This window comes from Lathyrus oleraceus, chromosome 7 (assembly GCF_024323335.1).
Source record: "Lathyrus oleraceus cultivar Zhongwan6 chromosome 7, CAAS_Psat_ZW6_1.0, whole genome shotgun sequence".
Classification (NCBI taxonomy): Eukaryota; Viridiplantae; Streptophyta; class Magnoliopsida; order Fabales; family Fabaceae; genus Lathyrus; species Lathyrus oleraceus.
In genome coordinates this window covers 223,248,884-223,272,366 of record NC_066585.1, presented here as the reverse complement: position 1 = coordinate 223,272,366, position 23,483 = coordinate 223,248,884, and the positions used below count along the sequence as shown (strand labels likewise).

General features: G+C 32.1%; 1 protein-coding gene across 1 annotated transcript; it reads left to right on the top strand.

Moving 5' to 3' along the window:
- Positions 1 to 19,070: 19,070 nt before the first annotated feature.
- LOC127100394 (probable sulfate transporter 3.3) lies at positions 19,071 to 23,444 on the top strand. The gene is made up of 12 exons (XM_051037545.1): positions 19,071 to 19,616; positions 19,723 to 19,930; positions 20,036 to 20,207; positions 20,298 to 20,363; positions 21,153 to 21,266; positions 21,523 to 21,639; positions 21,823 to 21,949; positions 22,053 to 22,339; positions 22,428 to 22,618; positions 22,722 to 22,804; positions 22,905 to 22,981; positions 23,092 to 23,444. Exons 1-12 carry the CDS (start codon positions 19,274 to 19,276, stop codon positions 23,269 to 23,271), a joined length of 1,965 nt encoding a protein of 654 aa, XP_050893502.1. The 5' UTR covers positions 19,071 to 19,273; the 3' UTR covers positions 23,272 to 23,444.
- The last annotated feature ends 39 nt before the right edge of the window (positions 23,445 to 23,483 follow it).

The following is a 23,483-nucleotide window of genomic DNA, read 5'->3' as shown; positions in this document are numbered from 1 at the left end:
GATCTAAGGAGTGATCACGCGCGTTGAATGGTGACAACACCTCTACTCAGTCCACACGAACAAATTTCTTTAGTCTCAGTGCTAGCTGCTATAAATGAAGGCTTTAAGTGTGTGTGTGTGTGTGTGTGTGTGTGTGTGTGTGTGTGTGTGTGTGTGAGAGAGAGAGAGAGAGAGAGAGAAATGAAATTTCATCAAGTGAAATACTTCTGTACAAGGGTTCTATTTATAGAACTACTTGTGTAGGATGCAAGCTAAAAAGCCCACTTAAGTGTATGTGCCCCATATCTTATGGTATAACTAAAATCACTTAAGTGTGTGGTACCTTACCATATTTCATATTCTACTTAAGTGCACCATACCTTACGATGTTCTATAATTAACTTAAGTGCATTGTATCTTACGGTGTTCCTTATTTACTCGGTCTCTCATCAATCTGTCCTTTTGTGTGTGACCCTGTAGGTTTTCGCGATATTGGCAATTATATTAAATCATGTATTTAACATAATAAACAGTGATCGGTATCTAGCAACACATCACTGCTATCCAAGACACAAAAATGTCATGTGATCTGAAAAATCCCTTTTTGTGATAATACTTGTTTGTATAGTTACCCTTTTTTGCCCTTATGTCTATATTGAACACAAGGCATAGATCGTGTCATCCTTGTCCAGTTCAATATTGGACCCTTAGACATTTATCTTGTTACGTAGGATGGGAAAATTCCATCTAGGTCACCCATGTCCCTCATCATGCTTCGTAGAGTACCCATCAACTGTCTTTATGGTCATCCAGTTACGGACAATGTTTGATCAGTAATAAAACACTCGACTCTACATCTATGGTCCATAGTGGTTTCAGGTCGAAGGGTGGTATACACCATTATCACAATGAGAATAACTTATGACACTTTGCATAAAATTCTATGTAGTATTCTCATAGCGGGTCAATCCAGTATAAATATTAGTCCTAATATTCATACCTATGTTTAAGACTTGATAACTCCTTATCCATGATCAATGATATGTGATCATCAGTCTATATACATAATAGTCTTAATGCTTTAATGTTATCCCACTTCACAACAAAGCTCGAGTACGGATGCTTTAAGAATAATATCCTTATGTTTGATGGAATCCCATGATTAAGTCACACTTGATACATTAAACGGGCTAGCTATTCTAGGAACTTTATTAAACAAACATAATAAATAAAAAGCCTTTTATTAATAATAAATAATTCGATACAAGTACCAAAAGTATTGGTCTCTAGGGCTTACACCAACATTTATTACAAGTGTTTTCTAAAAATCAAATGTAAATATTTTTTTATAGAAATTAGTTGGTATTACATTTATTGACGGTATTACATAGAAATTATATGGTGCATAATGATTATCATGTATTGGAAAATCAACATGGGTAAATTGTTTGTAGATACACCTCTCGACGTTGATTCTAAGTGTCAAGACACTAACAATCATACATTCATACAATGTCCACCATCAACAATGTGAATCTTAGTTATTTATGGATCACCGATAACGAATGAAGATGTCAAAATGAATCAAGCACAAGACTCTATAGTACCATTACACCCTTCCAGGTATCATTGCATCCTTTGGGATATCATTGCATCCTGCTAGGGACCTATCATGTTAAACCCTAATGGGAAACCTTGTTTCAACATAATATGTGCTTATCCATCCAAGGACAAATCATTGAAAAGTAAATGGCATTGTTCAATATGACCCGAACTTCTACAAGCAACACATTAGAAATAAGTTTAATAGGCAAACTATATGTTACATGCTTTAATATGTTTGATCTCCCTCTTCGTCTTAAATAACATTTATGTCCTCGAAATAAGAGATGGCATAAAGTCTCCTTACTTCAATATGGGGTTGAGATACACTCTCTTAATTTTTAAATAAAAAATGATGTTATAAAGAGTTAAGAGATACTTAATTTCTCATGTATGGGGTCGTCTAAATTATCCTGGTGAGATGAGAAGTAGTCACCAAATAAATTAATGTAGGGTGTATGCTTTAGGGACTTTAAACCATTATGTCTATAAAGACTTGAATTGAGTACACCCCATCCTTATTCACTTTGCCCTTACAAGTCTTTTGTTTAAGGAACTGTAAATTAGTATGTCTATAATGATCCAAACCCATTGAGCATCAAGGGACCTTAGCCCAGTTGCTCTATAATGCGTTGAGCATCAAACACATTTATATTTTTCTTTTTCATTGCAGATAAGGTTACAAATATTGTACTCCTAACATGTACAATAATAAATAATTATTTTAATTTGAAATTAAAATAAATAAACGGGTGTGTATGTGTGTGCGTGTGTGTGAGTGTGTGTGTGCGTGCGCACGCGCGTGTGTGTATATGTGTGTGTGTGTGTCTGTGTCTGTGTGTGTGTGTGTGTGTATGATCTATCGTGTATTGATCTATCAAGGAATATCTTGATACATTAGTCTCAAGCAGTAATCATGGGATAGACAAAGAGACGAAGATGAGTAACGATTATTCATTAGCTTATGGCTCTTCCTCAAGTAATACTCTTAATGCATCAATTATTAAGGAAGTTTTTGTTCACTATGGAGTATTGAACATTATGAGACTTCTTCTTTTAGAGTAACACCTTTGTAAGATCCACACCATATATTCACCCAAAACCTTAAGGTGATAGGTGTGTGGATTTTTCCATTTATAAATGCTCAAGTCTCCATATTTATAACCAGTGTGGGACTCTAACTCACACTTGACTTATTATTCTTAACACTCCCCCTCAAGTGTGATTCTAAAATTCTCCCCCTCAAGTGGAATCTCTTTTGTCCATATATACTTGTATCGCCGTTGACACCTCTTTCCTGGGCATTTCGATATAGCTCTTCCTAGGCATTTCAATTTCAACGGAACACCTCTTCTTGGGCATTTCGATACAAGTAATTCAGTCCCTTTCTCGAACCAAATGCTCATGATATCATTTGTTAGGGGAGTTTTTTTCACGATAGAGCATTGAACATTATGGGACTTCTTCTTTTAGAGAAACACCTTTGTGAGAGACACATCACATATTCACCCAAAATGTTAAGGTGATTATGGTGTGGGTTCTCACACATATAAATGCCCAAGTCTCCACATTTATAACCAATGTGGAACTCTAACTCACACTTGACTTATTATTCTTAACACTCCATCTCAAGTGTGAGTCTACAATTCTCTCCATTAGGTGGAAACTCTTTTGTCCATATACTGTCGTTGACACCTATTTCTTGGGCATTTCGATACAGCTTTCCCTGGGCATTTCGATTTCAATGGGACACCTTTTCTTGGGAATTTTGATACAAGTAAGTCGGTCCCTTTCTCGAGCCAATGGCTCGTGATACCATTTGTTAGAGAAGTTTTTTTCACTAGAGAGCATTGAACATTATGAGACTTCTTCTTTTAGAGCAACACCTTTGTGAGAGACACGTCACATATTCACCCAAATTCTTAAGGCGATAGGTGTGTGGATTCTCCCACTTATAAATGCTCAATTTTCCACATTTATAGCCAATGTGGAACTCTAACTCACATTTGACTTATTATTCTTAGCATCAATATTCTCGATTAAGAAAAAGAGTGAATTATTTATAGTGTTAACATATTTGAATTGTATCGAAATGCCCAAGAAGAGGTGTCCCGTTGAAATTGAAAGTTATTATCATATAGATCACGCCTATAAAATTTCACATTAATAAAAAATTAATGATATGTTAAAGAGATTAATAAAAATTAACGATTTTTATGAAGTTTTATAAATCGTAAGTTTTTATGCATCTCGTTGACATGTCAAATGATTTCTGATTGATGTTAAATTTTATAGACATGATCTATATGATAATATATTTTAATATAAAAGTGGATTTTTTTATAGAATATCCGTTAAAAAGTTATCAGAAGTGTCATGTAACTAAGTTTGACATATTTGTGTCATTATATATATATATATATATATATATATATATATATATATATATATATATATATATATATATATATATATATATATATATATATTATTGAATATTTTTAAATATTTTAATAAAATTGTCAATTCTCTCATTATTGATTTAGTTCTTTATATAATCTACTTTATTATTAGTAAATTGCTTTTTATTTTCATTACAAACCTTGAGTTGCTTTTATAGAAAATTACTACAGTAAATTTAAATATTTTCACATTTTATGTTTCAACTTACACTTGTGTGTGACACCAAAAATCGTTGTATGAAAAATATCTATATACATAGATATTTTTTGTCAATAGACTTCAAGAGTTGCAAAAAGATTGTAACCAAAAGGAGTTGCATGATTTCCACCCAAAAGAAAAAGGAGTTGGAAGATATATTCGGATTATAATACATTTATTCATTCACTTTAAAAAAAGTCAAAAAGAAGTATCTTTACTATTTGAATCTTTATCTGAATTAAAATATTAATATAATTTTAAAAAAATCTCCAAACTAGAGATATATACATTTTTTAAGCAGTTCAGTGTTGCTTATACTTACATACATACATGTGTGTGTTAAGAGTAAACTAGATCTTTAACGGACTTTTTTTAACCAAACATCAAACTACTTTTCTGGTTGTGATGCGTTAAGATACTGATAAATTATAAAATAAAAAATCCTTCTTAAATACGGCATTTATTAGAACTAAATTGTCTGAATATAATCTTGCCACATGTTATGAAAGAGATTTGACTCTCTTTTTTAATGTGAATAGTTAAGAAAATTAAAAAATAAAATAAAAAGTGGATATCATAATATGTGTATTTGATAAATATTAATTTTTTTATAAATTAATTGAGTTAGAGTGCAAGGGATACTCTTGCACTTACATAGGTATATCACATTCTCCACTTTAAATAATTTATTGAGTAAAATTTTAATTTTTCAACACTTATTAAAAAATTCAAATTTTTATTTTTATTTTTAAAATATTTTAAACTTGTTTTGGTTGATTTGTTTTTAAAAACTAATTCAAATATTATTTGATTTTTATTTTTAGAAATAATGTGATTATAAGTAAATGATAAAATATTATATATATTAAAGAGTTATTAAAAAAGTATAAGATTATTTCAGTAATTTATTAAACTAGTTTATTTTTTTAATTTAAAATTTTAAATAATATTTTACAATTGAGAAAATGGATGATACATTGATAGTGTAAATTAATATTACACTTTCGATCAATAACGATTATATCCCACTAAATCATATTAAAATTTTTTTTAATTATTTATATGATATAGAAAAATGATATATTTTTATTGAATGATCGTGTAAAAAAATTTACTAGGTTAGTACATCTCCATTAATCTCTTTATAATTTATTGTAAAATACTATTTGCAAGTTCATTTTATTCCAATCATATCATTTTCTTAAAAGAGATAAATTTTACAAATTATTATTTTACAATTTTACAAATTTTCATTAGTTTTCTATAAGTTAAATATCTTTTAATGTAATTTCACGGAATATTCAGGTAAAAAACATAAACAATCACATAATAAATACATAAAAGAATGATAATTAAATTTTATTAAAAAATAAAAAGTAGATAAATATATAATGTACATGTTATAAACATGAAAAATGTCCAACCAATTAAAATGTGTTCTCTTGTGCAAACGTAATATTTTTTATTTGTTGAGTTTTTCCGATGCAAATAATTCTCTTACGCATATGAGCATGGCAAAAACATATTTTCTATTGCAAATTCATATTTAACTAATCAACGTAATTACTATTAATAATGAAAATTTACAATTTTTCATATGTTTTCAGTTTTTGTGTTTTAAAAATTCAAAAGTAAAACAGCTATTACAAGTTTTGGTTTTTTAGTTTCTAAAACTAAAAAACAAAAACAGTTTTCAAAACCACTTTTTTAAAAACTATTTATCAAATGAGTTTCTAATTTTTCAATTTTTGAAAACTAAAAAAATGTTTTTAAAAAAGGAATCAAACAGGCCCTGGATCTCTAGGATTTTTAATGATTCTTCTTTTTGCCAATCATTCCCTACTAGATAGCCTATCTTGCATCAGTCTCCAGCCAAATAACTTAATCTTTTATGATACATTTGTCTTCCATAAGCCTTTTAATGCATTTCCATGTTGGTCTCCCTATCCAGCAATGTCTTCATTTTCTGCAGACCTGTATAATGACCTAACATAATAGTTTACATCCTTTTTAAGGTTCCATTCAAAACAATCATAAGTTTCCTTGCTTGGACCTGCATCAGATAAATAACTCATCATTTCCTCCCATTATTATAGTAGTTATGCTCTCAATTATATACCAACTCCAACCATTATTAGTCCATTTTTCCATCTCCTCTACACTTCTGAATTGGTAGAAGCTTGATAAAGTTAAGGGAATACTTCTTCTACCACTTGATTTTCTACCCATCTTGCTTTCCAAAAAACAATTTCTCTTCTCAATCCCACTTTACAAGTTATATTTTACTAAAGCAATCATTTGGCCTTCTCTTTTTCCACGTATTCATTTGAGATCTCTCAATCGTGTTGTCTTCTTCCTATTCCCTAAAGGGTCATGCTAACAAGTTCCCCTGGGGCACTCTTTAAGCATTCTAAATAAAGAAAATATTATTTAGAAAAATCAAATATTTCAATTTCTAATGTATTAAATACACGTAGTTCCAAAAAAACTAACTTTTGTAAGCACTTAAAGAGTGCCCTTGGAGCACTCATTAGCATTTCCCTTCCCTAAATTAAATTATCTGCTCTTGTCAACATATGTACGCCTACCTTGTCATATATGTTCTTTAACAATCTTGTCCATAATGCTTCATCTTCTACCAACACCTTCCACTTCCACTTACAAATCAATGCTTTGTTGAATAGCTCTACATCCATAACCCTTAGCCTTCCACTTTCTTTTGGTCTATAAATCTTTTTCCAACTGACCCATTGTGTTCTTCTCTTTAATTTTGAATCTCCCCATAAAATGTTTTGTTGTATCCTAGATATTTCCTTCCAAACATGTATATGATCTATGTATAAGAATCTATGGTATATAGATAATTTATTTAGAACTAAACTCACTAATGTAACCTTCCCACACATAGAGAGATGATTCCCCTTCCATGTGGATAATCTACTTTTCATCTTGTTAATAATTAGACTTCACGTTGAGATTCTCCTTGAATTGGATCCTACAAGAACTCCCAAAAAAATTGAATGGAAATGTTCCTCTACAACATTCTAAAGAAGTTGAAGCCACTTGCATAAATCGTTCCCTCAAATTGATACCATATAATTTACTTTTATAGAAATTTGCTCTCAATCGTGATACCATTTCAAACCCCCAAAGTAGTGATTTTATACTCCACAAGTTATTCCATGAACCCTCACAAACCAATATTGTATCATCTGCAAATTGCATAATGTCAAATTTAACCTCACTATTGACTATGACCCTTGCGAATCCCCTTGATCCACAACTTTCTTGACAAATCTTGTTAAACCCTCAACTACTATTACAAACATAAATGGTGATAAAGGATCATTATATCTCAAACCACACTCCATATTGAATTCCTTTGTGTGGCTTCCATTGAATAACAATGACATCCTACATGTGAATACACAAGCCTCCATCCAGTTGATTATATGGAATTGTTTTTGGCATCCAGTTGATTTTCAATTCACAAATGAAAGTATTTTTTTCTCATTTTCCCCTTCTTTTATTGTATGTGTGTGAGATACTATGATTGTATCAAAGCTCAATTCTTGAGTTTTATTTCATCCTCATTCCTCTATCTTTTTTTCCTTTTACTTGGAATTGATTGATTCTCCTTCCATTTAATCGGATCAACCCATTTATTTCCTTTGTTTTTTACTTTTCTCGTTAGTTCTTGGGTTTGTGATTTCCATCACGATGATGATGAACCAAATTATCGATTTATATGTAGATTTTGTGACAAAAACCAATAATCCATTATATCTTCACCCATGTGAAACTTATGTTGTGGTTCTTGTTACGCCTTTACTCGAAGTAACAAAGAATTTTCAGTCAGGATCCTCTCAATGCAAGTATCAATGGTTTTCCAAAATAATATAGGGTTTGTTGATGGAACAATATATACTTTTGGAAAACAATATGCTCATTTCAATCACTAACTTTGATGCAAGAACGTGATTCTAGATTGGTTCCAGCGGTCTTGTTCACCAAATGTGAAAAAATCCAAAAAAAAATCGTACTACTTCAGCTTCTTGTAAAAATCTACATGATCACTTTAATCAAGGTGACATGTTAAGAATTGTTGATCTTCATGAAGATATTTACGAACTTTCTCAAGTAAATCGTGATATTTAAAATTATTATAACCAATTGAAATCACTTTGGGACGAATTAGAGAGCTTCAAGCCCCTCCCGCACTGAAAGTGTTTTATTCAATGCTCTTGTGGGGATATTCAATTTGATGTATTTTTTAGAGATCGGGATTACATTATATAATTTTTAAAATATATAATGAATATTCACATGTCAGGTCTCAAATCATGATGATGGATCCCTTTCTACCTATAAGTAAAGCCTTTTTCCTTAATTGCTCAACAAGAAAGAGAATTTCATTCCTCTCATGTTGAAACTGAATTGAAAGAACTTGTTGTTGATTCTAGAAAATCTTGTCATGTTAATGGAAACTACTCAAAATTTTCAAATAGAGGAAGATAGGGCAGTAATAATAGGGTCGTGATAGACAAAATTATGGTGGTAAAGGTCAAGGAGGCAAAAGATTGTGCACTCGGTACAATAAGACCAATCACACAATTGATTCATGTTACTTTCTTCATGGATTCTCCCCTGGTTATCAGACCAGAACCAATACCAAATTTGGTTCTTCTTTAAATTTGGGTTCTAGCAACACCAAATTTGATGAATAACATAAATCTACCATAGAAACTTCCACCAATGGTGTACTTCTATTATAATAACAATATAGGGGACTCTTGGAGTTACTTTAACAGTAAAAACATCAACTTCAAACTTCTAGAACTACTAATATTATTATGTATTATAGCCCTACTGCTTCAAATTTTATTGCCTTAAATGCTAAAACTCATAATGCATTTAATAAAAACCTTACCTCATTGATCATTGATACATAAGCAACCAATCATATAACTCATGATATTACCATACTTACCAAATGTATTCTCATTCAACCCATTAGATTTGATATGCCAAACAATATTTATGTTACTTCCATTTTAGCAGGAATAGTTTCACTTTCCACTTAATTATAGTTACATTATGTATTATTTATTCCTCATTGCAATGATAACTTGATTTTTGTACCACAATTTCTAGTAATTGTTGTATTTTTAATACTAATAAAACTTGTTCATTTTTACAGAACAATACCAAGAAGATGATTGACTTAACTGAACTATGTCATGGACTCTACATAATGGAAGTTCCAACATATGTCCTTAATCATCATAATTATGCTTCTATTTGTAATGTTCCTTATACCAACGTTCATTGTAATTTCACTTATAAATGCTTAAATGATATACACCTTTGGCATAAGAGATTAGGTCATTTTTCCTTTGAGAGACATCATAATATGTCTACACAATTTCCTTTCATTTCTTATCAAAGTAATAAATTTTCTTATGATGTTTGTCAAATTTTTTTACATATGAAATTACCTCATTTTAGCACCATTAATAAAAGCTCTCACATTTTTTAACCTATGCATGTTGGTATTTAAGGATCCTATGCTCATACATCTATGTTATGCCACGAGTATTTCTTAACTATTGTAGATGATTTTAGTAGGTTTGCATGGGTGATCTTAATATAATCTAAATAAGAAATAAGAAAACACATTACTCATCTTATTTCTTTCATTGAAACATAATTTCGTACAAACTTAAAATGATTAAGAAGTGATAATGGTGTCGAATTTCTTATGCATGAATTTTACTTTAACAAACGCATTGTTCATCAAAGAAATTATGTTGAAACCCGTCAATATAATTGCACAGTTAAGAGAAAACATCAACATATTCTAAATTTTACTAAAACCCTATTTTTATTTATCAATATATAGGTATAAATTAATATTTCTCATCATATTAAGTGACATGTATGAACGCACGGGTATTTAACTAGTTTACCAAAAAGTTTTGGAATTTTTCTATTCAACATTATTTGCATCTCATAAATAGACTCACTTCACCTCATTTTAATGATAAAATTTTCTATGAACTTCTTTTTTAATCAACCTCCTAATTTTCTACAACTAAAAGTATTTGGTTGTAATTGTGTTGCTTCTTTTATAGTTTTATTGACCTATGTTGATAATATTGTGTTGGCAAGAAATTTCATCTCTGAAATTATATTTGGTAAGTCTATTTTGGATCATAAATTTTGTATCAAAGACCTTGGTGCTCTTAGATTGTTCCATGGTCTTGAAATTTCTATATCCAACCATGGTCTTTCACTTAATCAAAGAAAGTACACATTAGATTTACTTAAGGATAGTGGTCTCCTTGCACCCAAACCAACTTCTACGCCTTATGACCCTGCCTTCAAGTTCAGTAGCATGGGTGATGCATTATTTTTTAATGCAACTGCTTACACAAAACTCATAGGCAAAATGATTTACTTATTCACTTTTACTCCCTCTGGTCTCATATATGAGCAACTTTACAAAAAAGTTCACCCTTTAAGAAAAATGTCTAAATCCATTTAAGTCTTACGCTTTTTCTAATTTTACCCCTACTTTTTATTTTGGAAATCGTTAAAAACATATAAATGTGAAAAAAGTAGGGGTATATTTGGAATAATGACATTGAATGTAATAAATATAGGTGACTTTTGCTTATATTTAAGTCCAATGAAAAAAAAATTGTTGCTTATATTTGAGACCGGAGGGAATATACCAGACATAACATATTGAGTGCATTAACTTAGTCAGTAGTTGTCAAAACCACTTCAATCCCATTTTTAAATCGCCTCTCGAGTACTTAGATACCTCAAGTCAACTCCTTCTCAAGGTTTATTCTTTCCTGCTGTGAATTCTCTTCAATTATCAAGATTTACATATTTTGAATGGGCATGTTTTATTGATACCAGAAAGTCAATCACATGATATTATATTTTTCTTATATCTACCATCATTTAATGGAAATTAAAGAAGCATGAATTACTTCTTCTTCTTCCTCAGAGTTTGAGTGCATGGCCTTCGTTAAGCTTGCAAGGGAAATTCAGTGAATTCTCTATCTACTAGATGGTATTCTTTTTCACATTATTGTTCCTTCTATGCTCTGTTGTGAAAACAAATTTTCAATTTATCTTCCACGCAATCCTATCTTTCATGAGAGAACCAAATACCTTGAAATTGACTACCATATCATACGAGAAAAACTTCAACATGCCCTCATCAAACTGCTACCAGCTCCATCAGCTTCTCAATTAGCTGATGTCATCACCAAACTGTCATCTTGCTTCTTTTAAATTTTCTATTTCTCAATTAAGATTTTGCAATTTACATGGTTCAACTTGAGGAGGGGTATTAACTATATTTACACTAGTTAGTTAGTTTTCTTTACAAGTAATTATCTTAGTTAACATTAGTGTTTTTGCAGTAAGTTATAGATTGATGTATATATATATATATATATATATATATATATATATATATATATATATATATATATATATATATATATATATATATATATATATATTATGTGCAATTGTTTTTGGCATTCAAATGATTTTCAATTCACAAATGATGAAAGAATTTTTTTTTTTCTCATTTTCCCCTCACTGTATGTGTGTGAGATACTAAGAAATTGTTTATTTTTATAAAATTAATTTTAATTAGAAATAAAATAATTTAAGTAATATAGTTTCATATTTTATTTTGTGTACAAAATACATTCATATAAAAGTGAATTAAACAATCACGTCAGTTCAGTTAATAATTGCGTAAAATCTAACTTATTCGTCTTTAAGCACTCTAGTTTATTGTACATAAAACTTACCTCTTGTAAAAATATTTTCAAATATTTCTACTACAAACTAATATTATTATGTTAAGAATTAACATCACCGTATAGTTTCATATTTCTGAATTATGAAATGTTAGAACTCTTTGAATGATGAAATTTGGAGTAGAAACTTGGAAGAATTGATTGGATTAAATTGACAGTAAATGAGCACAAGTAAGAGCTAGTATGAATGGAAGTGAATTTGAAAAGATTCATTTTAGTCTCACATAGGAAGGACAACACATATTAGTTGTGCTTATATATTCCAAGTGGACAAATTGGGTTGGGCCCCAAAGGATATCCAATTTTGTAAAGGAGTGAGGACACACCATCAAGCCACCATCGCGCGTGCGCGTCGTTGTTTGGTCGGTTTGGCTCGGCTAAGCTCGGTCTGGGCTTGGGTCTTGACCATTTAATTTTTGGAACCCGAATGGGTGGAAAATTAACTTAATTAATTAATTGATTAAAAATGGAAATTAATTAATTAATTAATGCGAGGGTGACCTGTCTTCTATAGAAATCTAGTTCTGATTGAGTTTGCTTGCCCTCCAAGAGTCAACGAATGACTTGCTAACTAAGTGAATAACGACTAGTTTTGACTAGGTCGGATCCATTCTCTCTCACGATTTCCTCCCACGATTTTTTCTCCATTCGGGTTGGATTCTCAGCTATAAATAGAGTCCTTCCCATCACTTGCAATTCACACCAGATTTCACAATCTTAAATCTCTCTCTTCTCACCCATATTCACTTCATCTATAATTTTTCTTTTATGTTTTCAAATGGCTTGCTTGCGCCATCTGCAACTGATTTATCCATATATTATGAGTGGTTTTCACACCATCAAATAGTGGTTCAACACCGTCAGAAGGTGTATTTCTAGAACAATCATATATCGTGCAAGTAGTGATCATATATATAATTGAACTGAGTTGTTTTATCCTTGAGGCGGCGTGGTAGTTCGGCTGCTTTGCATAATTTTGGGCAGCGCCGCGAAATGTCTTAAGGAAAGCGACCTAGTCTGCGACTCAACCCGGTAATTTCTTCTGTGGCTTATTTTCAAATAGTGAAACAAAAATTTTAAGACGTTTTCAAAAACTACCATGGCTACCAAAGAATTTATTGGTCACATTTTTGTCACTACCTATGATAAACCTTTCAAGTTTAAGGGTCTTCATTTCAAACGTTGGTAAGATAAAATGAAGAAAAAAAACTCTAACCTTAAGAAGGTTGACAGTGTTCTGATTGAGGATATTCTCGTTGCTCCTTATGGATCAACTGAACAAACTAATGGTAACACCTCTATGGATTCATATAGAAATTCTAAGACTGATAAATTTGTTGTGAGTGATTTACAGCTCAGGAAAGAAATCTCCCTATGGCATGAGAAGGACTATCTCTACAAAAATCACATTTTGAACGGTCTTCCTAATGATTTATATGATTATACAGCAACTGCAAGACTGTTAAACAAGTATGGGAAGCTCTGCAAAATAAGTATTGCATCGAGGAAGCTAGAACAAAGAAGTATGTCGTAAGCCACTACTTAAAGTATCAGATGGTAGATGAAAGTTCCATGGAAGCACAATGCCACGAAATTCAGAAAATTGCTCATGAAATAATTATAGAAGGTATGCCTCTCGGTGAACAATTTCAAAATGTTGTTATCATTGACAAGCTGCCCCCTGGTTGGAAATATTTCAAATATTTACTTTAGCACAAAACAAAATAGTTTTCAATCGAGGGTTTGATCACTCGCCTCTAAATTGAAGTGGAAGCTAGGATACTAGATTAGAAAGATGAAGTCTTAGTCGTTTCTAACAACAAAAAGATATTTGGTGCGGTTCTGAAGTCTACAGGAAAACCATTAAAGAATCAGAACTATAATGTTGTGAACCGAATTAAAAATGGGAATCCCTCTAGAGCTCTATATGCTCCGATTACTAGGAAAAAAACACCACCTCAAAGAAATGACGCTTCAGTTTTCACTTGCTTTAATTATGGAAAACTAGGTCATATGGCTAAGAGATGTAAGAGAAGGCTTAAACATGTTGGCTCTAATGCACAAGTTAACCTGACTGATGAGCAATTTATTGTTATGATCACCAAAATAAACATGGTTGGTGGGTAGACATTGGCGCCTCTCGTCATGTCTATTATAACCATGCTATGTTCAAGAAATACATGAATGTTGAAGATAAGAAAGTGTTGTTGGGAGATACTCACACCACTAATGTTGTTGGAATTGGAGATGTTGAGCTAAACTTCACCTCGGGAAAGACTTTAATCTTGAAGGAAGTCATGCATGTTCCTGAAATTAGGAAGAATTTTTTGGTTTTCTTTTAAATAAGGCATGGTTTAATCAGTCCGTTGGGGAAACTTTGTACACCATCACTAAGAATGGTATTTTTGTTGAGAAAGGGTACCCTACTGATGGCATGTTTAAGTTGAATGTTGATTTGAATAAAATTTCTCCTTTTGTTTACTCTTTGTGTGATTTTAATATTTTGCATGCTAGACTTTGTCACGTTAATAAACAAATCATGTCTAATTTAAGCAACTTAGGCCTAATACCAAAATTGAATGTCAATGATTTAGAAAAATGTGAATATTGTAGTCACGCTAAAATAACTAAGACTTCACATAAATCAGTAATTAAAGAATCCAACCCTCTAGATCTTATACACTCTGACATATGTGAATTAGATGGAACTTTAACTAGAAATAGTAAACATCACTTTATCACTTTTATTGACGAGTTTTTTATTAGACTTATGTATACTTAATGAAGAATAAAAGTGAAGTGCTTGACATGTTTAAGATGTATGTGAATGAGATTGAAAATCAATTTAGTAAGAAAATTAAGAGACTTCGTAGTGATAGTGGAACTGAGTATAATTATGGGTTATTTAATTAATTTTATAAACAACATGGAATTATACATGAAAGAATGCACCATACTCTCCTTAAATGAATGGTAAAGCAGAAAGAAAGAATAGAACTCTTATTGAACTTGTTGTTGCAATTATGTTGAATTTCGGTGTTGCACCTCACTGGTGGGGAGGAATTTTTTTGATTGTTTTCTATGTTCTTAATTAAGTTCCCAAGTAAAAAATTTAGATATCTCCTTATGATATATTAAATAAAAGACAACCAAACTTGTCTTATTTAAGCACTTGGATTTGTCTGGCTTATGTCAGAATTTAGGATCTGATGCGAGTTAAAATCGCTAGTAGAGTCTATGAATGTATATTCAATGGATATGCAACAAACAGTAAGGCGTGTAGGTGTTAAGACCTAAATGCTAAAGTGATTAGATAATTAAATGATGTTGAATTCTATGAAGACAAATTTCCTTTCAAATTAAAAAATAGTGGGGGCACTGAATCGAATCACGTTCTTGGGATAAGAAGCACTAAAAACAACAACGAAGTAGAAACATAACTTTGATGTAGTTAATGAGTAAGAGTTGCTAAATAATATGGGCCTGATTATGCAGCTTATATAGAAGAGGAAGATCCAGCAAATCTTCAAGAAGCCTTGTGATCTCTAGATGCGGATTTATGGAAATAAGTTATTGACAATGAGATAGATTCTTTGGAATCTAAAGGACCTGGCACTTAGTAGACTTGCCCCATGGTTGCAAACCAATCGGTTGTAAATGGGTTTTGAAAAATAAACTAAAAACCTGATGGAATTGTTGATAAGTACAAGGTTCTCCTTATAGCCAAAGGTTTTAGGTAAAGAGAAAATATAAATTTCTTTGACACTTTTTCTCCAATCACTATAATTACATCCATTATGGTACTAATTTCAATTGCTGCTATTTATAACTTAATAGTACACCAAATGGATGTTAAGACAACTTTTTTAAATGAAAACTTAGAAGAAGAAATATGTGGACCAACCGAAAGGGTTTGTGATTCATGGGCAAGAAAGTAAGGTATGTAAGTTAGATAAGTCTTCGTATGGTTTAAAACAAGCTCCTAAATAATGGCATGAAAAGTTTGATAACTTAATGATATCAAATGGGTACAAAGTTAATGAAAGTGACAAGTGTGCATATTACAAATCTGAGAATCGCATTTGCACTATCATATGTCTTTATATAGACGATTTACTCATATTGAATCAAACATTCAGGTCGTTAATGATGTGAAATCATTTTTTAGCAACAACTTTGGTATGAAAGACCTTGTAGAAGCGAGTGTGATTCTTGGAATCAAGATTACTAGATCCGAAAAAGGAATTTCTTTGGACCAATCTCATTATATAGAGAAGATCTTAAAGAAATATAACTACTTTGACTGTAAACCCGCTTGCACACCATACGATCCAAGTGAAAAGTTGTTTAAGAACATTGGTGATAGTGTCATTAAATGGAATGTGCAAGCATCATTGGCAGTTTTAGGTATGCCACTGATTATACTAGACCCGACATTGCATGTGTCATAGGATTGTTATGCAGGTTTACCAATAGACCGAGTAATGAACATTGGCAACCTATTGAGCGAGTCATGTGGTACCTCAAAAGGACCATGAATCTCAGCTTGCATTATCAGAGATTTCATGTTGTACTTGAATGATATAGTGATGCAGATTGGAATACCTTATCAGATGACTCCAAAGCAACTAGTGGCTATATATTTAATATAGTTGGAGGAGTTTTATCTTGGAAATCAAAGAAACCGATTGTCTTGGCTCAGTCCACGATGGAGTTTGAGATGATAGCATTAGCGACTACTAGTGAATAAGCAAGTTAATTAAGATACTTGCTAGCTGAGATGCATTTATGGGAAAAACCTATGCCAACTGTGATGATCCACTACGATAGTACCACAACTATTTTCAAAATTGAGAGTCGTTATTATAATGGTAAAATACGTCAAATTAAAAGAAATCATAACACTGTTAGAGATTGTATCTCTAAAGAACCTGTAAGAGTGGATCATGTACGCACTGATGAAAATTTAGAAGATTATTTGACGAAAGGATTAGCTAGAGAAATTTTTCATAATACCTCAAAGAAGATGGGACTAATGCCTATAGAGAAATTAGTTGCTCATGATGATAACCTTACCTAAATGACTGGAGATTCCAAGAAATAGGTTCAATGGGTAATAACAAGTTGTGAGTAATATGAGATGACCATGCAAGTATAAATAAGTAAAGCATGAATTCTAAAGCAATAAGAGGATGAGAAAATAGAAACTTTCAATGAGATCTATAATTTATATAAAGGAGTATGTAGGCTACACGAGTACTCCTGGTAGACTCATCTATATGATTGTGGAACTTATGTCGGTTCCTATGGAATTTAGAGACAGAATTCCTAGAGCATTCACTAAACCGAGATACACGTGCAGGGACATTAAAGCATGAGCTATTAGAATACACCTTAAGAAAAATATGTGTGCGGGTTTGATATATGAGATAAAGTCCAAGAAATAGTGTCACTCTTGTGGAATCGGAATCCTATCTATTACGCAAAGGTTCAAGTCGTAGACACCTTTGCTTATGCACAATCTTAGAAACGTTTGACATTACTTCTAAAATCATATTTTGAAATTCAAGTGGGAGATTGTTGAAATTCTTGGAATGATGAAATTTGGAGTGGGAACTTGGAAGAATTTATTGGCATTAAATTGGAAAAAAATTAGCACAAGTAAAAGCTAGTATGAATGGAAGTGAATTTGAAAAGATTCATTTTAGTCCCACATATGAAGGATAACACATATTAGTAGTGTTTATATATTCAAAGTGGGAAAATTGTGTTGGCCCCAAGGGGTACCCTATTTCGTAATGGAGTGAGGACACACCACCAAGCCACCATCAAATGTGCGTGCGCCTCCATCCGTTCGATCGGCGGCTCAATTCGGTTCTGTCTGTGCTTGGGCTTGGGTCTTGACCATTTAATTTTTAGAATCTGAATTAGTGGAAAATTAATTTAATTAATTAATACGAAGGAGACGTGTCCTCTACAAAAACCCAGTTCTGACTGGGCTTGCTTGCCCTCCAAGAGTCAATGAATGACTTGTTGACCAAGTGAATAACAACTAATTTTGACTGGGCAGGTTCCACTATCTCCCACGTTTTCCTCCCACGATTTTTTCTCCATCCAGGTTGGATCCTCAGCTATAAATAGCGTCCTTCCTATCACTTGCAATTCACACCAGATTTCACAATCTAAAATCTCTCTCTTCTCTCCCATATTCACTTTTTCTATAATTTTTCTTTTCTATTTTCGAGTGGCTCATTTGCGCCATCTACAACTGGTTTATCCAAATATTACGAGTGGTTTTCACACCATCATTGAGTGGTTCAACATCATCAGAAGGTGTATTTCTAGAACGATCACATACCGTGCAAATACTGATTGTATAACTGAATTGTTTTATCCTGGAGGCGGCGCGGTAGTTTGATTGTTTTGTATTATTTTAGACAGTACCGTGAAACGTCTTAAGAAGAGCGGTCTAGTCCGCGACTCGACTCGATAGTTTCTTTTATGGCTAATTTTTAAAATCGTAAAATAACAATTTTAAGACGTTTTCAAAAAGTATCATGGCTACTAAAGAAATTATATATATATCTTGTGGAATTATTTTTGGCATTCAAATGATTTTCAATTCAGAAACGATGAAAGCATTTTTTTTCTCATTTTACTATATGTGTGTGAGATACTAAGAAATTGTTAATTTTTATAAAATTAATTTTAATTTGAAATAAAATAATTCAAGTAATATAGTTTCATATTGTATTTTGGGTACAAAAGACATTCATACTAAAGTGAGTTAAACAGTCACATTAAATAATAATTGTGCAAAATATAACTTATTCATCTTTAGGCACTCTAGTTGATTGTGCATAGAAGTTACCTCTTGTAAAAACATTTCTAAATATTTCTACTACAAACTCATATCATTATTATGTTGAAAATTAACATCACCGTATAGTTTCTGAATTATGAAACCGCACATAATTTATTGTTCTGATGCTTTTGTCCTCTAGTTAACATAGGTATAGTCTTGTTTTATAGCGGTTTTATAGATATGTTGAATATCATCACTCTTAACATATAAAAGGCAATCACCACCATAACCATTGCATCAAACAACCTTAGCTTCTGCTATATAACACCAAACACATTCCATTTACTTCTTCCATACTCTCTTCTTCTCTTCAATGGATCCTAACACCTTACATTCTTCACATTCACATTGTGTACAATTGGAAATTCACCAAGTAGTTCCACCGCCTCACAAAAGCACTTTACACAAACTCAAACTTCGACTCAAAGAAACTTTTTTCCCTGATGATCCTATGCGCCAATTCAAAGGAAAATCTCTTAAGATAAAACTTATCTTAGGAGCTAAATACATGTTCCCTATTCTTCAATGGGGTTCTAATTATAACTTGAAACTCTTTAAATCCGATCTCGTTTCCGGCCTCACTATCGCTAGCTTGGCCATACCGCAGGGAATTAGTTATGCTAAGCTTGCCAATCTTCCTCCAATTGTAGGACTATGTGAGTCTTCTATACACAATTATACACTGTTCGGTTCTGAAACCAGAATTGCTGATGCAGATCCTCGGTGCGATGATAGATAATAAATTTTATATTTATTTTTCAGATTCTAGCTTTGTTCCTCCACTTATTTATGCTGTTCTTGGAAGTTCAAGGGATCTAGCAGTAGGACCTGTTTCAATTGCGTCGCTTGTTTTAGGATCTATGCTCAGACAAGAAGTGTCACCTTCTGGTGAACCTGTTCTGTTTCTTCAACTTGCTCTTACTTCAACTTTCTTTGCTGGTCTATTTCAAGCTTCACTAGGAGTTCTAAGGTAACTATTTTTTATATTATAAAAAACATAAGAAAAGATAAAGTTTTTAAGCATTGAGTATTATTTGTTATTGATTAATGATTAGTGATTAATGCGTGATTTCAGGTTAGGATTTATTATTGATTTTTTATCTAAAGCAATCCTGATTGGATTCATGGCTGGGGCTGCTATAATTGTGTCGTTGCAACAACTTAAGAGCTTACTTGGAATCACACACTTTACTAAAGAGATGGGTCTTGTTCCTGTTATGACTTCTGTTTTTCAAAATATACATGAGGTTAATTAATTAATTATTTAATTATTTAATTATTTAATAGTTGATTTTCTTTATTTATCTCTATATTCTTCTTATAGTATTTTTGTGCAGTGGTCATGGCAAACAATAGTGATGGGAATTTGCTTCTTGGTGATACTACTCATAGCAAGACACGTTGTATGTTATTATTCTCTTCAATTATTTCTTTCTCTTCTTTTTTTAACTTTTATGTGTTATAAGAATTTTCATTCTATAATCTCTATCCTTTGTCCGTGAAGATTTGTTTGCATCTGCACATGAATTTACTTAATACGACATTTTTGAATCATTTTTAAGATTAGAAAAAAATAGTCATCAATGATGTTTGTCACATGAGGATGATAAATATTTATCAGGCAAAACTCAAAATGAGATTGGCTTGATTTGTTTTTTCGTCGGGTTGCTCTGTCAAAATGGATTTTGCTATCTTAAAAAGTAGTTTAGTTTAATTTACACATATGTCCTATTTCATTTGACTTAAATATTTTTTTCAGTAGTTAAATTTTCAAGAGTGGTTGATATAAAATCTCAAGTAGTTAGTACATGCTAATATAACATCATCGCGTAACAATAATGACTAATGAGTGTCACAATAGATGACCATGTGACTTTTATGAGACAGACAAAAATCAATCTCATAAAATCTGTAGAAATATAAATATAAATATAAAATCTTTATTTCTTTTAAGTAAAATGTAAATTTTATAATAATAAAAATTTTATTAACAATAATAAAATCTTTTTTTAAATAGTCTAGAGATTGGAATTCATCTTTTTAAAATGAACAAATGATATGTCGCAGATTCGAATCCACGCTTCCATCTGATGTCACTATCTGGAGTAAAAAAAACACTTTTACATTTTAGAGCAATACAAATTGATGCTACATATGAAATGAATAACATCCAAATAAATAAATAAATGCAGAGCATAAGGAAACCAAAGCTATTCTGGGTCTCTGCTGGAGCTCCACTTATGTGTGTCATCATCTCTACTCTTCTGGCTTTTGCAATCAAGGCTCAAAATCATGGCATCAGTGTAGTAAGCCACTACTCCCATCACATAATATACGAAACACAGACACCGGACATGACACTGACACGTCGACACTGATAATAATTTAAAATTAAAAAAAAAAATTGAATGTAATTACAATGTTGGTGTCGGGTCGGTGTCAATGTCCGACACCGACATGGATACGTACACGTAGAGAGCACTAAGACATTTTGATTTTATGTACATATATAAGACAGTCATGAGATTAATTACCACCTCTGTCTTCTGATCTGGTTGCTAGATTGGAAAATTACAAGCAGGAATAAATCCTTCTTCATGGAATATGTTGAAATTTCATGGAAGCCACCTTGGTCTAGTTATGAAAACAGGCCTTATCACTGGCATTTTGTCACTAACTGTAAGTTTAACAATATTAATTTCCCTCTTTCTTACTATATATTCTCTATTAATCCTCCAGTAAACTTGGAAGTATATTATACAGTACACATATACAAAAGTAGAAGCATAATAATTATGTGTATATAGTAGATTTTATAACTGACAAAAAATGGATGAATGAATTTTTTATTATAAAAAACAGGAAGGTATTGCAGTTGGAAGAACATTTGCAGCTCTGGGAAACTACAAAGTAGATGGAAATAAGGAAATGATGGCAATTGGTTTTATGAATGTGGTTGGCTCTTTCACTTCCTGCTATGTCACAACAGGTTCTTGTTTATCACCTACAGACGAAAGGCTTTTAGCATTATAGACAATGAGCGATTTGGTATTAGAAGCGTATATTTACCTCATTGAAACTATGAATTTCAGGTGCTTTCTCTCGTTCAGCTGTTAATAACAATGCCGGAGCAAAAACAGCAGCTTCAAACATAGTAATGTCTGTGACAGTAATGGTGACACTCATTTTTCTTATGCCATTGTTCCAGTACACACCAAATGTTGTATTGGGTGCAATCATAGTCACAGCGGTGATTGGCCTTGTTGATATACCTGCTGCTTGTCACATTTGGAAGATGGACAAATTCGACTTCCTTGTGATGTTAACCGCTTTCTTAGGTGTCGTTTTCATCTCAGTCCAGGAAGGCCTTGCTATTGCAGTAAGTTCATTCTTGCTCGTAATCTTCGCCTTGTCAACATATTTTGTGGATTTACATATTGACAAGGGATGACAATGCTATTGATCAGGTTGGATTATCGACTTTTAGGTTACTCCTGCAAATTACGAGGCCTAAAACAGTAATGATGGGGAATATACCAGGGACAGACATATATAGAAATCTTCATCAATACATGGAAGCTAAAAGAATACCAGGCTTTCTTATTTTAAGCATCGAGGCTCCCATCAATTTCGCAAACATCACATATCTCAATGACAGGTTAGGTTTTTCTTTGCAAAGTTAATCAAGTATGTTAATTTTATTTCTGTATATTATTGTTTCCTCTGATACTCAACTATTTAGTATTGACATCGCATATTAGGACAATGCGATGGATTGAAGAGGAAGAGGAAGATAATGAAAAGGAACAGTCGAGCCTTCGGGTTTTAATCCTAGATATGTCAGGTAATATGAGCCTTCGATTATTGCATGCCCTATGTTTTACAATCTATGTTTGAGCATATTTCAGCTACCTTCTTAAATCATATTTATTTGGAATTGTTAGCTGTGAGCGCCATTGACACAAGCGGAATCTCACTTTTCAAGGAATTAAAGGCAACAATGGAAAAGAAGGGCATTGAGGCAAGGATCTTTAACTCTGAAATATACTTGATTTGTTTACATATATACCTTAGTAGAAACTAGATACGTCCCAAGCCAAGATATTGAATAACTCATGTGATTTGTGACAGCTTGTGTTGGTGAATCCTCTGGCTGAGGTCATAGAAAAGTTGAAAAAAGCAGACCACGCTAATAATTTCATTCGAGCAGACAGCCTTTTCTTGACAGTTGGAGAGGCTGTGGCTTCACTTTCATCAACAATGAAGAGCCAACCAACCACGACAGAAGAAACACAAAACCGTGCCACGTAACTGATTAGTTAATCAAGATTGCAGGATAAATATGCTGAGATAAAAAAGAAGTAGACACCGCAGAAACAGACCGCATAGAACTTGTATCAAATCAATTATTGTAACATTCTACACTATACAGCTTAAACGTTTAAAGTGAAATATAATTTCAACAGTTGTGCTGCTGCTTATTAGATATGCCTCACAGGATTTTTGTTTATAATGGCAACAGC